The sequence below is a fragment of the Ruditapes philippinarum genome, unplaced genomic scaffold, assembly GCF_026571515.1.
Source record: "Ruditapes philippinarum isolate M1 unplaced genomic scaffold, ASM2657151v2 ctg7083_1_1_1_1, whole genome shotgun sequence".
Lineage (NCBI taxonomy): Eukaryota > Metazoa > Mollusca > Bivalvia > Venerida > Veneridae > Ruditapes > Ruditapes philippinarum.
Window position 1 is genome coordinate 24,083 of NW_026852448.1, and position 21,323 is coordinate 45,405.

General features: G+C 31.3%; 1 protein-coding gene across 1 annotated transcript; it reads right to left on the minus strand.

Moving 5' to 3' along the window:
• Positions 1-6,540: 6,540 nt before the first annotated feature.
• Positions 6,541-16,821, minus strand: LOC132712741 (uncharacterized). Its single transcript, XM_060695170.1, has 14 exons — positions 16,776-16,821; positions 15,786-15,844; positions 15,416-15,457; positions 14,935-15,014; positions 14,724-14,789; positions 14,384-14,507; positions 13,764-13,886; positions 13,402-13,572; positions 13,012-13,182; positions 12,292-12,462; positions 10,054-10,178; positions 9,449-9,545; positions 7,877-8,038; positions 6,541-6,982 (listed from the first exon to the last, which is right to left on the minus strand). The coding sequence occupies exons 2-14, from the start codon at positions 15,808-15,810 to the stop codon at positions 6,717-6,719; spliced, it is 1,623 nt and encodes a 540-aa protein (XP_060551153.1). The 5' UTR covers positions 15,811-15,844; positions 16,776-16,821; the 3' UTR covers positions 6,541-6,716.
• Positions 16,822-21,323: the final 4,502 nt, after the last annotated feature.

The window sequence follows — 21,323 nt, forward strand, 5'->3', positions numbered from 1 at the left end:
ATATACGTTAGCACACATGTCCTCATTGTTAAGTTGAGTTGTCTCGCACAAAATAAAGTTCAAGGTCAAGGTCACAAAAGGTCAAAGGTCTAATAAAAAAATTAAAATTTGTTTATTGGCGCTGTATCTGGCTAATGCTTTGTAGTATTATGCTTAGTTGTCAGACAAAAAATAAATTGTTGAGGGTTCATATATTTTTCACTTTTTGTGGTTTCGTGTGTGTCCGTCAGTCCGTGCGTCTGTCTATATTTGTCCGGTCTATATCGTGCTCATTCACTGAAGGATTACAAAATTGTCTGATACAAATGTTTACCATGATGGGATGGTGTGCCAGGTCTCCCGCTTAAAGGTTAAGGTCACGCATGGTAGGTCGGCGCAAAACCAGTGTCTGGAGTGTTACTTCTACATACATGGCGGTATTTTAATATAACCTCGGACATATGTTATCCATAGTGAGGCTGAATGTCGAACGAAACATTCAGGTGTCTGTGGCATAGGTTAAAAGCTTACTTCTTGGTCAAAGTTCAAATTAAAAAAAAAAACAGCATTCATTTGTGTGTATAACTTTGAGTATACAAAGATGGATTTTAATATAACTCAGACCACAAAGATTCTTATTTGTAGGTTGAGTTGTCTTGAGTTAAATAAATGTCACGGTCACAAGAGGTCAAAGGCAAAAAATGTCAAAATTTGTTTATACGTATCTTGCTAATGCTTTGAAGTATTCTGTTTTTTTTTGGTTAAAGGACTTTTCTCGAGCCCGCTTGCGGTAAGCTTTACATAGTTGTCAGAATGGCCGTTCATTTTAAGTGTGTGCGTGTGTCCAAACTTGTTCATGCCATAACTTCTTCGTGCATGCAGGAATTTTCAAATAACATGAATCTAGTTTTTTAGAACAAATGTTCATCGTGAGACTTCGTGTCATGCACATGGACCAGGTCACCTGGTCAGAGGTCAAGGTCACTTAAGATGATGCAATATCAAGATTTTGCCTTAAGTATAAAGAGGATGTTGCGCACACCTCACCTATGTATTCAACTTTCCTCTTGATCTGAAGCTTATAAGCTCAGCATTGAATTTAGACGAGCGGGCTCGACATTCTGCTCGTGGGCATGTCCTATTATCTATTATATAGTTCAATATAAAACGCGATAGAAAAGCAATTATATAAAAACTATAGATAAATAGCTATTTCATGTAAACGAAGTTTGAGTCGATTTGTTTCTATCTTGTGTCACCTATTTTGGTGTGACCATAGAACAACAGAGTGTCGTACTTGGACAATAAGCATAAAATAAGGTTCGATAGAACTAACTTATGAGACATACCCATTCATTTTTATGGCTTACAAATTTAAATGTAATGTCCATATCCGTATTGTCTTAAGTAAATACTACCTTTTTAAACAATATACTAGTAATTTGTGAGGTAATTTAAGTAGTGTTTATGATATCAAATTTTAATCTGTGACTTAATTTTAAACAAGTGGCTGAATCATCAAAATGTATTGTTTTGGTCAGAGCATCATTTTCCGAAGAATTTTGAATTTGTACAGCAGCAACAATCAGGATAATTATTCTGATTGTGGTCAGTTAGTTAACCATAACCCTCTTCTTTGGGGTCTACAATTTATTCAGATATGGTATACAGTTAGAAACCATACAGTCATGATCATGTTTATAAACGGGTTTTATGGAATTTATACTATCAAAGATGCATATTTTTATGCGAAAACACTGACTTACATTAATCATATAAAAGGAAAGAAAGGAATATCGAACGGGTAGGTATCATACATCTGTATCTGAGGATGGGTTACTTTTGAGATAGGTTGACATTGCTTCATGTCATTTACGATAAAATTGATAAATGATATCATTTTTAATCGGACTAACTGTTTACATATATTTACAAATATTGAAGTAAATAGATATAAAGAAAGTCATTTAGTAAGTGTAGCAATCAATTCAATTCTGTTATTGTTAATTAATGCAAATTTAAAACGGTTTTGGCGTATTTGTGTTCATTGAAAGGTTAGTGTTACCGAACAATCTGAATAGATAGTCAACAATACGACTATAATTTGATTGTTGATACAGGTATATTCGAGAACATCATAATTGATAGGTCCCTCCTCTGACATATCACTTAAATAACAAAAGATTTGACCTCAAACAACTACTTGAACAACTGGAAAAGAACCGCAATAGATGTAAGCGTAATGTCAAATTTACACACATTGTAAAAATCCGTTTAAATGTAAACGATAATATTATAAAGTTGCATCGTGACGTCATTTAAATTGTACATATAAAACAATATACATAATAATAAATAAACAGTATAAGTGTTACCAAGACAAAAACAAATCTTAATGAATGTTCATATTGTATGCAAACAAATATAGCAAGTTATAACCTTTTTTCACAAAAATATATGATAATAAATTCAAGCAACCATTTCTCTGCATAATCGGTACAGGAAATTATCTGTCACTTGTTTGTTATGATGTGCAAACGATATTTGCAAACAGCTACTTTTATACATTTTGTTTTAATAACAAACTATTGCACTTCATTTTTTTCATTTCATTTCTTTTCATTTTTTCAAACAAGCATCTTGTATTTTCTGAAAAAATATAAATATAGATATACAGATACAGGCCTATCATGTGTTCTGATTGAATATCACCGTTGTAGGATATATTCCCCGGGGAATATTTCTTATGTCACCATTGGGCACATAACTCTTACCTAACTCCATATTCAGCAAATTTTCAGTTTAACTAGACTGTGTTACAACATGTTTTTGGGTGTAAGGGAGATAACACCTACGTACTTCTGTATATAATATTGTACTTGTTAATTCGACTAATTTTTCCATTTTTATAGTCAATATTAAGCGTCAAGCGTTTGTTGACCATGATTGTAGCAAAAGATAATTTGCCACCATTTTGTTTACAGCTGTTCAGTAATGAAATGCCGTTTGCCAACATTTCTGATGATGCTTTTATTGTAGTTGTTGCTCTTCAAGTATAATGAAATAAATAAAGTATGGCCATTGAACTGGCATGTTGCCCCTCTGCTGCACCTAGGGGATAATTACCTTTTCGGATTGACAATGTGCTCTATCAGCCCGACAGCCAAATGTAATTTATTTGTTTTATACTGTGTTAATTACATATCAATCAAATAAATATCCTAATAAAACTACAAGGTTATTTCTTTTCTTTATCTCGTCGAATATGTGTATTTATCTTTCTTTATACGAAAGTTTCAACCATTTGTAATGGCATTAAATATCAAACCTTATTCGTGAAAATATTTGTTATTAACTTCTCTTCTCACTCGCATACAAATTGTATCAATTGCAAATTTGAATAAATTCAACATTTGTTTCGGACAAAAAAAATACAAACGGAATCTTTTTATATCATACAGTTATTTATATAATTATACAGTCAAAGAGATTACCTGCATATATTAAACATGAATGAATGAACGAATGAATGAATAAATGAATGAAACATTCATTTAAGTATTAATAATGATTCCTTGCAATAAAATTAAATTAATATTTTATTGATTGATTAATAAATTAATTGAAGATAATATAATCAACTTCTATTTTGTCTGATTCAACGTTTGTGGCATTCAAATAGCGCACAGTTGTAAACAATTATCAAAGTTCTAAGCATCATTCAAGCTAGTGTAGGTTTTTCAACGTATTAATTTGAAATAAGGACTATTGTACATCAGTAAAATTGGTGGGCAGTTAAAGCAGCACGCCCCCTTAAGATAACATAGAAGCGACCATTTAATTAACAATCTTCAACAACATTATATAGTTGAAAGCAGTCAAAATAACACTTTGAAAAGTGCATATTTTAAAAATATTAATTTGAAAACAAACATTTAGCTTTTCCACCAAATGGTAAATACTTTCTTTAATTATACAATCTTACTTCCCTTTTTTTCTTAGTACCACGTGATTGTACTTGGCAATATCCCAACCTGTGATCCTGAGTGCATAGAATCCGGGATCGTATCAAACATAAAAGGAAACGAATAAATGCTTTTGATTTGATATTTAACGTAAGTTGTGGCACTATAAACGATGTAAGAATATATATATATTGAATGACCAACTTATCAATTCATACTTTAGCTTGAAATATGATAAGGGTCTACACAATGACAAAAAAAAGTTATACGACCCCGAGCACACTTTAAACTCGGGTTTTTCCGAATCACTGTTGTGACACATCACAAGTGTTCTCCTTTTATATATTTTGGCTACTGTGTAAGTAACGTAGTAGATTATGCAAAGGAAAAGAAGTTTACTTGTTTCCCCCGATCTTTTTCATTTTGCCATTTGGAGGCTTGTGGCTTTAAAATATATGTACTGTTGATTCCAGAGAATTAATCATTTGTGACTATGATACAAATGATTAAGTAAAGTTCAAAACGTATGAAACCTCAGATTTATCAAATGTAAATCCCTGACTATGATATGAGTCTCAAAGAAACTGAAAATTTCACTCGATAATTTATGGCAAGGGACATAACTATATTATTAATGAATAGATTACATCAACAGAAGAACTTGACTTGTGTTTTAATAAAACATACTTAAATGTCAATCATTTAAATAAAACATTGAAATAATTAAAAGGTTATTATGTGGAAACCTATAACTTCAAATCAGTAATAGGGGCACAATCGTATTTATATCATTTGATTAAGGCCCTGTCACACTAGTCTGCGCTTTTACCGCGTTTGTACGGCGTTGTTAACTTTAACAAAGCGCTGCACGATAGCAAGAAAAATCAGATATTATGATGAAATGAAGACTTTACGGTGTCTTCACGCCGATTATAGCGTTTCTACGGAGCTTCCACAGCGTTATAACGCGTTCCTACGGCGTTTTAATAGGCGATTATCTGTGTTCGGACTGCGATTCTACTGCGATTCTACTGCGTTCTTTGCGCTTCCGCTGCGCTTTCACGGCGTTCACACTGCGCTTAAATCGTACTTCATATACCAGCGATAATTCTGAATAGTCGTGAACCTGCTGCAACTGCATTTAAGCAAGCAATATACCAGCTTGCTGTCGTTCATCATACATGTTAAAAAAGGAAATTTACTTGCAAACACGTCTATATATACTGTGGAAACCCTATAATAAGACCACCAAAAGGACTGGACTAAAGTCACAGTGATCTTAATTGCGAATGGTCCTAATTATGGCTATAATTATCAAGGCGTAGATATTTTATGACCACTCTATTTGAAGTTTTGTGTGTTAACATGTTTAATCAATTGTATTATAACTTTCACATATTACTATAAACTGATTATAACTTACCTTTAATTAAGAAATTAATTTTTTACAAAATAGATTTGCAGAAAATAACATTAAACCACTATGAAGTTTTTTTTCTCACCTTTAAACAATTATTTAATCATAACAGTTGTAACACCTTGTTTCATCAAAGTGTCAAGCTTTAGAAAATTCAAGCAGTTAAATAACAACAGACTTGTAATCTGAATAGGTATTGACTGGAATGTCACTGGTCTCAATAGCGGGGTTAAATAAATAAAACAATTAATTGGAAGTGAAACTGGTGGTCTTTAAAGTGGATATGTTGGGTGGTCTTAATTATGTACCATGCTACTATTAATATAAAGAACAGAAAAAAATGTTCTTTTAAAAGTTCTTAATGCAGGGATGACCTTTATTCCGGAATGGTCTTAAGTAGTGATTCTACTCAACTGTATTCTGCAATTTCCGGTGAACGCAGTAGAATCGCCCTGAGAACGCAATGGTCGCCGTGACAGTGTCGTAAAGTCGCAGTAAGAGCGCTTTAGAAAAATAAAGCTTAGAACAAGCGCAGTACACACTTAGTGTAGGCGCGGTAGAGACGCCACACAATATCTTAACAAGCGCTGTGGCTAACCATTGCGTTCATTCGACGACCCTTTTGCGCTTTCACGGCGCTCCTGTTGCGTTGTAAGAGATGTAACTGAGTTGCTACGGCGTCTATACTGCGATCCCAAAACTCTTGTCTCTTGCTCTTGTCAAAACGCCGAGTGACGGCGTTTGTGTTGAGTTTGCTCAAAATGCGCGCTGTCTGTCGACGTTCTATGCAATAACACTGCGATGCTACGGCGATGTTTGCAATCTTACTGCGCTTACGTCGGCGTTTTGAATTTTCTTTGGATGCCGTGAGAAAGCCACCCGAGTGTGACAGGATTTTACATAAAAAAGCTTGAACTTTATTTTGATATGACATACTTACAAATACACGCAATAATTGAAATCCTTTGAAGAGTTTCTTTTCGAAAATCTATTACTTCACTTAAAGTTTGCCTAAAGAGTGGTACAAATCTATCAGCAATGTTTTAATTGCAGCATCAAACTTGAGTTGAGTTCTTATAAAAACTTTCATAACAAAATAAAACTGTAAACACACTCACTATTATTCTTCAAAAGATTTGTTACAGGAACAATTTTTTCACTTAATATTGACCAAAAACCGCAGATCTCTATAAGTAACGGGCCAAATCGAACTTGACCTTTGTTTCGTTTAACATACTGACATGCCAAATGAAAACACAATTTAACCAAAATTCATTGTTTGTAAAAGACGGAAAACGATATACCACAATAACCCTACCACCGATAAGATTTTCAAACGTATGAAAAAGAAACGTTTATACTCGGCGGAACATCATTTTAGAGGTTTTTAATGATTCAAAGTTGTTGGTGAAGGAGTGATAAAACATTCCATCATGGGCAAATTTGCCAACTGACAATATTCCTGGTTTTGCATAGTTCCCATTAAGATTGGTATAGCCGCAATTTTTGTACCACCAACCACCATCCCTTAAGACAGCACAGTTTTTAGAATATGCATCCTGATCATGGTCGTAAGTTGTAAATGCTTGCCCAACGTGGTTTGGTAATCCTTCACTTTCATCTGTTTCAAGGAAGACATTTGAAGAAATGCATTGAATATTCATTCTATGTCTTTTTATTACATGTTTTGCAGTAGATTACTTAATTATATTCTGATAATTTCACAGTAATGATTACCAAATATAATTTCACAGTAGCCGAACTATATTTGGCGTAAAAAGAAAATATTTATCATTAATGAATGTTTTTTTCAGCGGAAATGTAGTCAATCATAATAAAAAATGTACGTGATTACTGTAGTTCGTAAATATTTACGAACGTTGTGCTGAAAAACATCTAAAATCTAAAAATAATCATGGAATTATATTTTGCTTCAACATTGTGATGTCATTATTTGATGACGTCATGAAGATAAGAGCATGACGTTACGCGGCAAAAATCAGTAAAATGGTGTAAAAATCGTTAAAAAATCACGAAATAAACAGAAAATTTGTTTGTTTTACATGTAAGATCAAATAATATTTCACTCGTGAACCCCAGCTATTATATTTTCACTCGTGGCTACGCCACTCGTGGAAAATATTGCATCTGGTGTTCACTCGGTGAAATATTTTTCGATCTTACACTGAAACAAACAAATATCCTCTATGTAATTTCAACATTTCAAGATAATTTACATGTTCGTAAAGTCTGTGTTAATATTCATTGGATGAAGTAGTTATTAGCATGTAGTCTTTTCAGTTTTGTAGTTTCATTCATTAAAAGGTAGAAATATGTAAAATACACGTTGTCCTTCATAATAAGAGCAATATAACTAAGCCTTTATCCTTTAATTGTTTTCTTACGGGAATAATTATGCACGTTTTTGTTGTTTCTTGTTGTTTTTTTTTTTTTTTTTTTTTTGAATAAAAAAAAAAAAATTGGCATTCAAAAGAACAATCACATTATTTCTTACCTGGAGTACTGACTCCAATGTTCATACGAAGAGTATAATACGGGCCATTACTGAGGCGAAAATTCTTAAATGTTCCGTGCATAACCCTTCCATTAGCCGCTGTCAGATCCAATTTTAACTCTGTCTTGTGTCGGGAAACCATTTCGTATATATGTTTAAGACCTGCATAGAAAAAATACTTAGTTTGATATAATATAAGAAAAGCTTGTACATGTCTCTACCTGTGTTTTTCTAAGACACAAAAGAGAATGTTGTCATTCCGTTTATTTAACATTAAAATTTAACCGAAAACAAGAATATTTCTTAAAAAGTCAGATGCTCTCCGAACCTGCACATTTCTTTTTTTATTAACGCCAGTCAATAAATAAAATAGTTAAGAGTTATATTTTTCAAACGCCAGTGACCTTAGTCATTAAAAAAGTTAAAGAGCAACCTAAAATGTCGGCCTCCGAAACATGAACAAGCTCAGTCAATAAATGAAATATGCGTGAGGAAAGTGTAATTATATATATATATGTTCATATGTACCCCACCTTAAGTTAAGAGACGACCCAAGATCCATAATGCAAGCATTTGATAGCTGTCATGTATGGAGGTAATGTAAAAACTTACAAAGAGTTATGTATCTATGACATTATCTCATTTGTCATAATAACTATTTAAAGTTTCATTGAGATCAATCTGACTTAAGTTCAAGATTTAGTTTTGCCAGTATATCTGTCCACTATATGTTCATATGTACCCCACCTTAAGTTAAGAGACGACCCAAGATCCATAATGCAAGCATTTGATAGCTGTCATGTATGGAGGTAATGTAAAAACTTACAAAGAGTTATGTATCTATGACATTATCTCATTTGTCATAATAACTATTTAAAGTTTCATTGAGATCAATCTGACTTAAGTTCAAGATTTAGTTTTGCCAGTATATCTGTCCACTATATGGACAACGCCATGTTTGTTCTCGTAAACGTGAAAATTACATACTCAGTATTGGTTTTCCGAGGGTTAAAACTATAAACCACATCGCTTTCAACATTATGAAAGCTTGCCGATGATTGGCTGTGTGAAAGGTCACCAGAAATGATTTCGTTTTGGTCACGGTTAGATCTCAAAGTGGAGCGTTATTTAGAGATGATTTAATTAGATTGTATTGAGATGATCCTTGAACTGTTAAATGTTATATTTGGGGCAATCATTTAATAAACATGTTCAAGTATTTAATGAAGCAAGTTAAGATTGGAAATATTACACTTCCTATTACAAGTTTCTTAAATGTAGTTTCTCTTAATCAACTTTCTTAGATATTTATTGAAACATTCTCTTGACAAACATTATTATAAAGGACAAAAAGTAAAAAAACCTAAGTGATGAAATTGTTGTTTTTAAACACCGCAGTTCCGTTTGCTATATTTTACCGATGTTGTTCAATATTGTTCATGGTTAATGACACTTGTATCTTCTCACTTATTTCAAAACTGAAATTTACTTATGGCAATTTCTTTGTATGTTTTATCATGTGTACAAATCTTATGAAGAAAATCTGATTTCAAATAAAAGGGAAGTAGTTACCTAACCAAAATTCGCCGTCTAATGAACCAAATCCTCTCTCATACTTAGTAAAGTTTCTGTAGAAATCAACACTGCCGTTGAATCGGAATTGAAAGACCTGAATGTTGAAATTTGAAAGAAATATTCTCAGAATTTCACAGTAATGGAAAATGTTAAATCTAGCAAAGTACGCCTTAAGAGTGACACACTTATAGACAAGGAGCAGAGTTTTAATATTTGTTAGACGCAATGATCGTTTCTTTATAACTTTATGTACATTTCAATTTGAATGCCATTTAAGTTGTTAAGAATATTGTCGACTTTTGCAATTTCAAATTTCATATTTAGTTGCTTTAAATAAGTTCGATAATAAGCAAAAAATGTACGTTATATTTCCCTTGAGTGTAATTATTATTGTCTTTACATTTCTGAACAGATTAACTGTCAAATCTTTGTGTATGGAATTCTTCGTCATAAATGTTTATGTCTTTAGCCAAGGGTTTAAGAATTTTTCACTTCTGTCAACAATTACTTTTAGTTATAACATGAAAGAAAATGGACAATGAAGGCATCTCTATAAAATACTATCGGTGTATAAAAAACAATGCTAAAATAATCAAACTAACCGTCCATCCTCCCGAATCTGTATCAAAGTCACAGTACACCGGAATTGCACGGCTTGTTTTCAAGGGATGTACATTATATACTCCACTTTTTTTCTTGGACATAAGCTTATTATATTCATAGCAATCTGTGAAGGTATATCAGATAAGAATGTAAAACATTTCATTGGTTATTTGTGCTACATTAAATAATTAATGAGCATTGCATTCATGTTTCATAAGATAAAAGAACAATTCGTAAACTATGTGAGACGCTGAAGGATATTTTGAAAGAATTGTTTAAAACATACTATGCTGCTCGCAAAGAATGAAGAAAAGTAAATTTGCACCAATTTGACTTGAACAAGCTTTAGGATAGTATAAATAAGTTTAATATTTATTACGCTGTACATTTAAACAAGATTTACATTTTGAGTATTAAAACAGTTATCTAGACTATTGTTCACAAATAAATATAACATTTTGTCCTTCCTTTATTATTTTTGTGCTTTCCTGTATATTTAACAAGGTATGATAGAAAATATAGATATGAGAAAAGTAAGCTTTTTTGCTTGTGTCTCTTGTTGTTTCTCGTCGACGGTAATTATCTTCCCCTTTGCCCCAAGTCTTATTTTCTTTAATTTACCCCCACCCCTCCTCCCCAGGTTTCCTGTCATCTTCCCCTGTGCCCTTTGGCTTTGTGTGCCTGTTTTTCAATCAGTTACAAATAATCTATCATTTTAGTTATTAGCCTGTCCGTGCTCTGCCTTGTGCCCTGTTCTGTTTTTGTTTCTCCTAGCCACTAGTACTTGTTGCTGGGTCATGTGAGAGTTGTGTTCATTGAACGCCGCCTTTCTTTGTTGATCTTGTTTATCATATTTTATCACAGAACGCAGCTCAAATATATTCCAGCCGATCGGAATCAAAAGTACTAAGTGGTGAACTTTACAGAAGCGGATAAAAAGAAGGAATCATTAAACCTATTATATTGTTTAGTTCAATTCTAAAGCGAAGTAGATTTAATGGTGAGGGATGCAAATTTACTAGTGAAAGAGGCGGTCTTACACACTTGTAGACAAACAAATAGATCATTTAGAACGCCACTTCAGATAAGAAGCACACTTGGACAAAGAAGGTTATTGTCTTGATACAATCGGTATTAAAGCACGAATGAGAAATGAAATTAAACTAATCCTGTTTGTATTGGCCTCATTGTAGGACAAAGTTACTCCTTAAGATTTCCGTCAACATTCTTTAATATTAAAACTCAATGCAGCATGTTTGAATATGTCAAACAGATACAACCCTGTGTTAGCTTAATATACTGTGAAAAAAGACTTCTGTCAGTAATATGTGATTGGAAACAGCCACTAGAAATAGGTGTCAAAAGACATAATTGGTTTGGTTTTCTTCTTTTGAAATACACTTTACAAATATAGTACAATTTAAATCACCACGCTTGATTTATTTGTTCGTGAAAATGTTTTAAGTCCATAGACAGGTCGATATTGCTGACGTCAACATTTCTCATAGGGTTAAGAATGCAATACTATCTGGGAGGGTAACATCTAGGTAACTGTTTATATGACGTCAGTAAAATCAAGTTGCTAAAACAAATTCCACAAGATTAATATAAAGTCATATAAAATCAGGTATTTTGGACACATGAAAGAAGTAAGCTGAACAAAAATTTAATATCAAGGTTATGCGACTTCCTAAAAAAACACAAAATAAAAAAAACAACAACAAAAAAAAACAAAAAAACAAACATACACAATACGGTAAAAAAATATGATAAACTTTTACATACATGCAGTTATAGCAACAATAATTACTATCATATTCATGTTTATCAGTGAGATACTAGGTTCTATCTGTGTGATAAAATTCATATCGAGTCAATATAATCTAAAGTTACTCCGCAATATTAACTACAAACTTAAATTATTTTGTTTGTACAGCGTTTGCAAGCCGTTGAACGTCTGACATCCTCCTCCTTGCACTTCAATGAAAACGGTCGAAAATTGTCCTGATTTATCTATACTTACTCGGCATAAAAATAATTTGTTTTTTATGTGAATATTTTATTCATCAAACATCGAAGAAACAAAATATGCACATTTTCGCGTGCGTGACTCATTCGTGAAAATAAGACGTTTTCTTCTCACTTCTCAGTGTGATAATTGTACTGCATATTCACTCAACATAAACAAATACCCTCTATATCTTTCGACAGTATTTTTTAAATATCAATGCGTTTACCGGTACATAATCCATGGCACAGCTGAACGTCAAGGTTTTGTCCAATGCAATGTTGACCAGCATTTCTTGGAGTTGGATTTGTACACGACCGTATACGATTTTGAAGCCCAACGTTGCCACATGTCGCTGAACATATTCCCCATTGCGACCACTCACTCCAGCCACCATCAACTGTTCATGCATATACAAACATAAACAAAATGAAGAACTTGTTTTAATATAGAAATGTTATGTTTAAACTAAAACAAGCTGACAGGCCTTATGTCTTGACTTAATAAAATAAAGCTTAAACGTCATTCTAAAACCAGTAAACTTCACACATTCAGATGTTTTCTTAAGTTGGGCGGCGGCCTAGTGGTTAAGAAACCTGCCCATCAGCCCTGTCATCATGAGTTAATCTTCTTATGCATATGGCACATGAACTTGTTACTTGAAGGAAACGGTCTCAAATATTATTAATTTGAGTTGCAAGAACTTGTTTTGCAATCGTGCTTAAACATATCATTTTATCAAAATTCCCTTTTACATTATTATAAGGTTGCAACCAGTATATAGCCAGTAATTACTATATTGTTTGCTTTGATCAGTTCTTGCTGAACAAGATTTGTATAATACCAGTAAAGGCATTATTTACATACAAGAAACATGCCCTTATAAGGTTGAAAATACGCATGGGAATAGATTACAGTTGGATACAAATGTATTACATATATATTTTACCTGCACAAGATCTAGTGTTACACAGTTCATCTTCTGTACTATCACCAAAACAATGGTCGCCGAAACGTTCTGGACGTGGATTGGTACATGAACGTGTACGTTTTCTCATTCCTTCACCACATGTTACCGAACATATTCCCCAAATACCCCATAAAGCCCAGCCACCATGTACTATAACATTACAATAATATCGTTGAATATATTCCAATTGTTGTACCATTATTTTTTTAAGATTTCAATTTACCATCATTCAGGCTAACCAGTGTGAAATGCATACTGAATCTTTAATTGAAGATAGAAGTTTATCAACTTTTATTTGAAATATTTCAAGCAAATGTGTTGCGAACAATGAGATTAATTAATTGTTAATTGCCACATGTGTCATACTACCTCGACATAACTTCAGATGACAAGTTTGTTGTTCAGTTCCATTGCCCGGACAATCAAGACCTCCATTTTGTGGTGCTGGGTTAGTGCATGTTCGATGTCGTAACAATAATCCTGATCCACAAGTTACGTCACATGATGTCCATGGTGACCAGGGAGACCAGTTACCATCAACTGTATGAAATATCGTGCCAAATCGATCGCATTTTAGAAATTTTTATTTTTATTTTAATTTGACCTCTGAAAGTTACACTTTATATACACTAAAGAAAAATGTGTCATTACATTACAGTAATTCTATGGTCGTTCATCAGATAAACGTTTTAAGAAAAGTACTTTTAAAGATTTTGATATAGTTTACAAACCCAGATGGCATAGATTACAATATCTTGGACATATTTTCTTTGCTTGACTCGAAACCTCACAAATATCAAACATCGAGTCCAATTTAGCACAATCCACCGACTTGTCATCTTGACAAAGGGAGTCTAAAACAAGTAAGTAGCAAAAATAATATGGCTTCATTGCAAATAAAATGAAGAAAGGAAATGTCGAGATCGTATGTCAGCTTAAATGCACATCATGTTCATGTAAAACAAATGTTCTTCAATAAATAAAAGCATGGATAGATAATTTCATGTTAATGGTGCATCATAAAACAATGTATGGTGTGAGACAAATAATTTGAAAGAGTATTTTTATTAATGAATATTTATCTAATTTATGCGCATCAAAAGAATCACGGCGTTATCATTAACGATGAAGTACTTAAATATTTATAAAAATTATAAATATCTCCCTAAACTGTTTATTTTATAAGAAATTCAGTCTTTGTCAGGTAAATATTTGTAAAGAAGTATGTTGTCTTATTTTGTTCATGTATCTATCACACCTAAACCATATTTTTCTTATCAATTGATCATGATTTAATAGTTTGTCAATAACATACGGCCACGATATGTGTATGCAAAATAAAGCCCCTTACGTGGAAGATGAAAGCAGAGATGTTCATTACATTTATCCCTCGAGCAACATTCGCAACAATAACTTGTCTTATCAGCGTTCATTTTTGCAGTTGAATTTTGACGTGAATCGTGCCTGCCACAACTCTGGAAAAGGACAATGCTAAAAGTTGGTAATCATTATAAAGAAGGTTGATGTATCTTTAACGTATTTAACAAAGCAAATACTTTTATTTTAAATTAATATATTTGTGTAAGACTCGCGTTTAACACAATTTGATAAATGTATTATTATGACATTGAGACATTTTACGAAGTAGATTTTTTCTAAAAATGTCTCAAATAAAACAATCTTTAATTTACCTCTTTGTCAATGCATCCCATTGTAAACTGAACCTGGTTTTCATATTCTCTTTTCTTGAAACAAACCTTTAAAAAGATAAAATAAATATAATGGGTACCACTTTTCACCAAAAGGAAATGGTAAAATGAGAGTTGAATGCATTAAATATAAAATAATTGTTTTATCTTTTCACATTTTTTGTCCTGGATTGATTGAATGGTTGAGTCTTACCTGTCCTGTCTCGCATGTTTCCACTGATTCACATTCGTTAAAGCTTTGAGCATCAGAACAACTGTAACATTCCAAGGAATCTAAAACCAAAACAAATAAGGTTTTGATCGAAATAAAATATTTTATAATTTATTTACAAAATTATCAATTTGATTACATGTATTGGTGATGTAACAGACGGACATTTTACATATGAGATCATTACATTATTTTTCGACCTTGTTTTGAAGACTAGTAATCTCGATGTTTTGATCATGGTCTGATAGACCTTGCAAAAATAACGATAATACTATTGAAGATCATTTGAATAATAAGAAATATATAATATTATTTGTAAGAAAATAAATTATCAAATATTCATTGATATTTTTCAAAATTTAGTTTTAGACATCTTAGAGTATTTTAAAAACTATTGTTCACACAACTTTTGTGATTGAAAAAATAAATGACCTACGACATCAGATAGTAAAGATTAACCTACCTGTCCCTCTGATCGCAGATACACCAAACAACAATAAAATACCTGTACAGATAAACGAGGCTGTACAATATGCTTAAAGATGTTATTTCAGATAATTTGAAAATAATCCTCTTTGTAAGTTTAAGTACAATAGCATTTCAAACCATCATTCAAACTAGTCATTTGTGTAAACAACCTGCCTTTGTTTGTTCTTTTGAAGGTGATATAATATGTTCAACAAAGTGAATTATTTGAATGCAACCTAGTTTATTTTGGCAAGTCTTTTTTTTCCTTGTGAGCTGAACCACATTTTCAAAATAAAGTTCTTTTGTGAATTTTATAGGTACGTTGTAAAATATAAGTCATTTAAAAAATTAGAAATTAGACCTACCTAGTATAAGCAAAATCGGTTTCATTTCAAGAACTCTAAACTATTTCTATCTGAACTCCCTGTAAATAGAAGATATGGAATCAATATCAGTTTAGTTCTAAATTTATTGAACGAGTTAAATGAAATTATATAGGTCACTGGCGAGTGCAATAAATTGAGTAATGAAGATACATGAATATAATATTATATATATAACAAATCGAAAATAAGAAGTGAACGGTAAAAATAAAGCAATTGTCAAGCACTCATGTTATGTGCTTATAGTGCAACGCTAAAAGCTATGTTTGCATGAGTATAATGCAAATGGCGACACATCAATATATAGGCACGACCGTGCTATGCTGCTTTTTACGGAGTTGCAAAAAGTGCCCGGATATGTGATAAAAATAAAATTTATTTTATTTCAATAATTAATATAAAAGTTTGCAACCATTTAAGTTACTAACAGATTTAACTGATGAAATCAGCATCATACATGGCAACGAAACAGCCAAATATTTCTTCACGATCTTATTTTATTAGCAGTTAACCTTTTTTGTCAACAACTAACATGTACAAAGAAAAGGTGATTGAATGTTCAGAATCAGACGTTTGACACCAATATATGCATTTATAAAGTCCTAGATAAATTAAATATAAAACTTTGCATTTAGCAGTAATAAAATTTTTATCATTTTGCAAAAATGATTATGTATATCATTAAGTTATTTTTAGCTTGAAGGAAATTTTAATTTTAAAATGCTTTTATTCCTTGTTTTCAATATAAATTACAATTAATGTACTTGTAGATATATCATACAGTATTTGAAATAATTGTTTGATAAAAAAGATTTTGTTTTTGTTATTACATTTTTTTTTGTTTTTACTCTATCAAATATAACTTGATATGAACATGATTCTAGACACGCCCCATTAAAACATATAAACTATAAACTTTTTAGTACAAATGAAATAGAATAAATATGAATTAAAATTTACACATTTACTTACAGTTTATCCTATTTTTCTTTACCTTTACAACAAGAATGAAAAAAAAACAGGAAGAAGGAAAATAAAAATTATACTTTTTTTGTTATTTTCTAAACCAATGACCTGCTATGAAAATAGTTTATTTTTCAACAATCTAAAATACCAAAAATATATTAGGTTCTTATGTCCTTTAACATATCAACTACGTACTGTAATAATATGTTGTTACCCATGTTTTTATTTGGAATTATATTGAATACTGTCTTCAATATGTATTCATATAATTATTAAAACCATTCAAGGTTCTAGCCTCAGGAAATAAATTAAAGTTGACCAGACCCACGGTGAAAGTCCTTTCTAGTAGTTCTAAACAAAATACCAAATTCGGATCTGGCTTCAGGGAATACAGCCTAGCAGACCAACCTGACGGGGAGTTACAAACTGCACTGGCATTTAGCGTTTTGATTATCTCAATTTGACAAAATGGAAGCTGGTAACAGGCAACTTATTATTCAAAGTGTATTTAGAAATGTATAACCGACAGTATTCAGAAATGTATAACTTCAAATTTGCGACATGTAGAAATGTAAACGATAGAACGTTTACAATACGTTTAATGCCGTACATCATGAGGTTTAGAATGTAAGTGCTTCAGTTAACACTATCAGGTTGACAACACCACACTTTCCTTTTTCATTCTAACATTTTTATTTTATTAAACTTTGGAAATAGCTGGTATCATATTTCCTATTAAATTTGGCGTAATTTAGCAAATAATTACCTATAATAATAATATAATTAAAATCAAACACTAATTCTTCCATAAGGGATCTGAGAGATACATAAATAATGTTAAAAGAAAAAAAAATTTGCCCCTTCTAGGTTTTGAACCTACGTCCCTCAATGTAAATGTAATTGACAAGTGATTCTAGCCTATATGAATACTCTTCAAAATAGAGGTAATGCATAACCAATGGTCTACCTTAATAATGAAATAAATATTCCGTGTATCCTAGCACCTCTGATTACATCCATTTGATGATATTTTGAGTCATAGAATGTGATTTAGCCTTTTATTATTAATATGTGTAAGCTGATGTAGACTAAGGTCTTCAGCAAACCCTTTTTAATGTATTTTACTAGTAAATTAATGACAGCCCTAAGATCTGTGTATATATGCTGTCAAAAGCTGTTACCTAGACGTTTTGAACATTAGATGAACTATCATGGTTAATTTGATTGATTGCAAATAAACGAAGAAACGTTCTTGAAAATACTAAAAGCATTCAGTATATTTAGGAACTATAATAATGGTAAATTGAAATGATTTCAAATAAAAAAGAATATTTCTAAACATAAATAATTGTAAATATTATTACTATTATAAAAAAGTGTAATTCAACTGTGTGTTGTAAAATCTAATACATATGTTTATGTAGAAGTATGATTCGCAACATGTTTCAAAACACAGGTATATTGCCAGATAGTATGAAAAAACGGTTGAACATGTAAATACAATTTATTACCTGCTTTTCTGTGGTTTACAGAAATATATCAGTGATTTAAAACTGGTAATGTCACTGTTTGAAACAGTGAAATTACCACTTTGATAATTTTACTGTTTTTGATTTTAGGCCCCTTACGTTGTTTCAGTGCAATATCAGCGTGCACAGTACTGGGTACCAACTTAATGACGTGACGTCGTAAATGACGTCACGTTGTATTATTATTTGGCGTGCTTTTCATTCAGTAACTTTTAACTTTCAATCTACTTGCATTGCTGTTACTGGAAATATGTCAAATATGTCTGTTTGCTAGATAGTGCTAGAAAACTTTGAAATTGTACATGCCAATGCAATATAGTATTAAAAGATAGCAACGTTTTTTCAAGAGCATGACACGTTAAGTTGACAAGCTCACCTGTTAAAGTGTCATTATGCTATTTTTTCATTGTCATGTTTAGCTGAATTGACTTGTATATATATGTTAAAAGATTGAGTGTAATAATTGAGATTGACCTGCAGTTGATATGGAAAAAAGTAAAAAATGTAAATCTTAAAAGTCTGCAGCCCCACTCATTTTATAAATGGAACGTTAAATTTAAATTCCGATGTCATTTATAGAAATGTCCTTTGGCCAAGTGAGTTATTTATCGTTCGTGCAAATCAAAAGGATTTATATCCGATTTACGGCAAACTGTAAACTATTTTTTTTATTTTTACTTGTTCATTCACTTTATAAACTTGCATGAGCATAATGCCACTTTAAATATTGTAAGAGTTTATCTCATTGATATTATTTTGAACAATTATTATCAGAATGACATCGCATTTGTTAGAATATGTATAATGAAAAAGAAAATCTTAAATGGACAAAAAAACGGTTTTATAAGCAACACAAATGATAGAAAATACTTTTTTTACAGTTTAGCTATATATCAATACCGTATGCTAATCTACGATATTTCCTGATACATTGTATTTTTTGCCCAATTCAAAAACATAATTTCAGTTAATTATGGAAGCATTTTATGCATTCCAAGGTTTAAGCTTAATAACTTCCCGGCTATAAATCTACTGATATTAGATACGACCTCACTTAATTAATCACACTCGTAACACTGAATTATGGTGTATTAACATCTTTTTCCGAGAGTTATTACTACGTTCTACTAGCCGCACGGTGCCTTGGTTTAGCTTTGTCAATTCTAAATTGTAACACCAGCAACAATCTTAGATATTGAACATTAATGATACTAAAATGAGAATTGTGTATATATGATACAATATATATGGGGAAGTTTTACTTTGTCTGAGAAAATTAACAGTTAGCGTCTCATCTAATTTCACGCGAGACTTACACAATCTTACTGAACAATAGGCAAAAGATGTAAGAGAGTTAGTTTCAGCAGTTGTATGTTCACACTGTCCTATCTTATAAGTAAATTTCAGTCGTTTTTTACAAGAAAAAACAATATACTTGTTGTTTTTCTACAGATTTTCTCTAAACATTGTTCGATCAGAAAGAATCTAATTATGAATATAAGATGGTTATAAGTACTATTCTAAAATTTAATGATGTACAAAAGAAATGTAACCTGTAAAAAAGGTAATTGCAGCCTGTACTTGATGCTTAAGTTTTATCGTGTTTTACAAAGTAAAGAAATCTTTCTTGAATACTATTGGCCTTTTCGGACAATTCTTGAAATATGTTATGTAGATAATATAAACCTAATACTCCAAACATTAATCCGCATCATAATATAAATGTAATCGGGAAAATGGTATAAGTAATTCATTAGTGGCATAAGTATCATCCGTATCATTATATAAATGTAATCGGAAAAAATGGTATAAGTAAAATATTAGTGGCATCAGTATCATCCGTATCATAATATACATGTAATAGGATAAAATGGTATAAGTAAAACATTAGTGGCATAAATGAGCTTTGAAATGCCTTTCCCTGACTGAATAACAAGCAACTTTTTTGTAAAAAATAACAGGTCAATATCAGAGTATATTCACCGGTTTTTCTTCTAAAAATAGATTTTCTGTAAATCCACTTTGACGTGACGTCAAGCCAAATTTGTTGTTATTATTCTGAAAAAAAACGTTGAGTTGGGTGTACATAAAAGTCAAATTAGTCTATATTAGCTACCGATTTACATTTTTAAGAACAATAGGGATTAGTATGCCAATGGAAAGGGCCAAAATATGGAAAAAGTAGACAAGCTGAAAAATAATGATTTCCGTCGTATGCAATGGCAGATGAAGCCATATTAAGCTATTTATAAATTATATAATAAAACAGATATGTATTTTTAGTTGTTGAATATGATGTGATATGTGCTGAAAAATTAATATTGACCTCGGTTATCGTCCCGGTCAATATTATTTTTTTCAGTACATATCACATCATATCCAACAGCTAAAAGGTCCATATTTGTATAATATATAATACTGAAACTTACTTAAACGAGCTTAAAATACCATAATATGTTCAATGAGAGACTAGGCGACTCTTGTTCTTTAAATCAATAGCTCTAAAAATGTAAATATAATTAAAATCCTCGCCGACATAAAGATAGTCTGGAAGTGCAATGAGATGGGCTTTGTATTACTTATAATGGAAGTCCTGTCAAGTTTCCAATTTCATTATCAGGTGCTTGACATTCCACTGAACTGAAATTAATAGAAAATTCAGTTAGTTTTTTTATATCTATGGACAAAATAAGAAAAAACAAAACAAAACAAAAAACTATTTATCAACAATATAAAACAATTAAAATTGAGTCAAAATTTGTATCATCTTAAATAGAATATCAGTCTCTTTGGTTTGGTTTTATTATAATTACATTTATTAAAAGAAGATTAAATATACTTAACTATCTATTTAATTTACAATTTTATTTTGTTCCAATAATTCTAATGCAACACATTTGATAGCATACCATTTTAAATTCTCATAAAAAATCTATTAAATGAAAAATCGTAGCAGTTAATTAACAGTTATATTCATCCAAATACTTCTATGAAATAATGTTTACAATCCTGTATGGAAATAGTT

Excerpts from the sequence above, each read along its gene's own strand:
- LOC132712741 (XM_060695170.1), bottom strand. The coding sequence starts at position 15,810 with ATGAAACCGATTTTGCTTATACTAG. Across the intron at positions 13,183-13,401 it reads TCATCTGAAGTTATGTCGAG|TACATGGTGGCTGGGCTTTA; the intron begins GTAGTATGACAC and ends GTAATGTTATAG. Across the intron at positions 12,463-13,011 it reads TAACACTAGATCTTGTGCAG|TTGATGGTGGCTGGAGTGAG; the intron begins GTAAAATATATA and ends ATGCATGAACAG.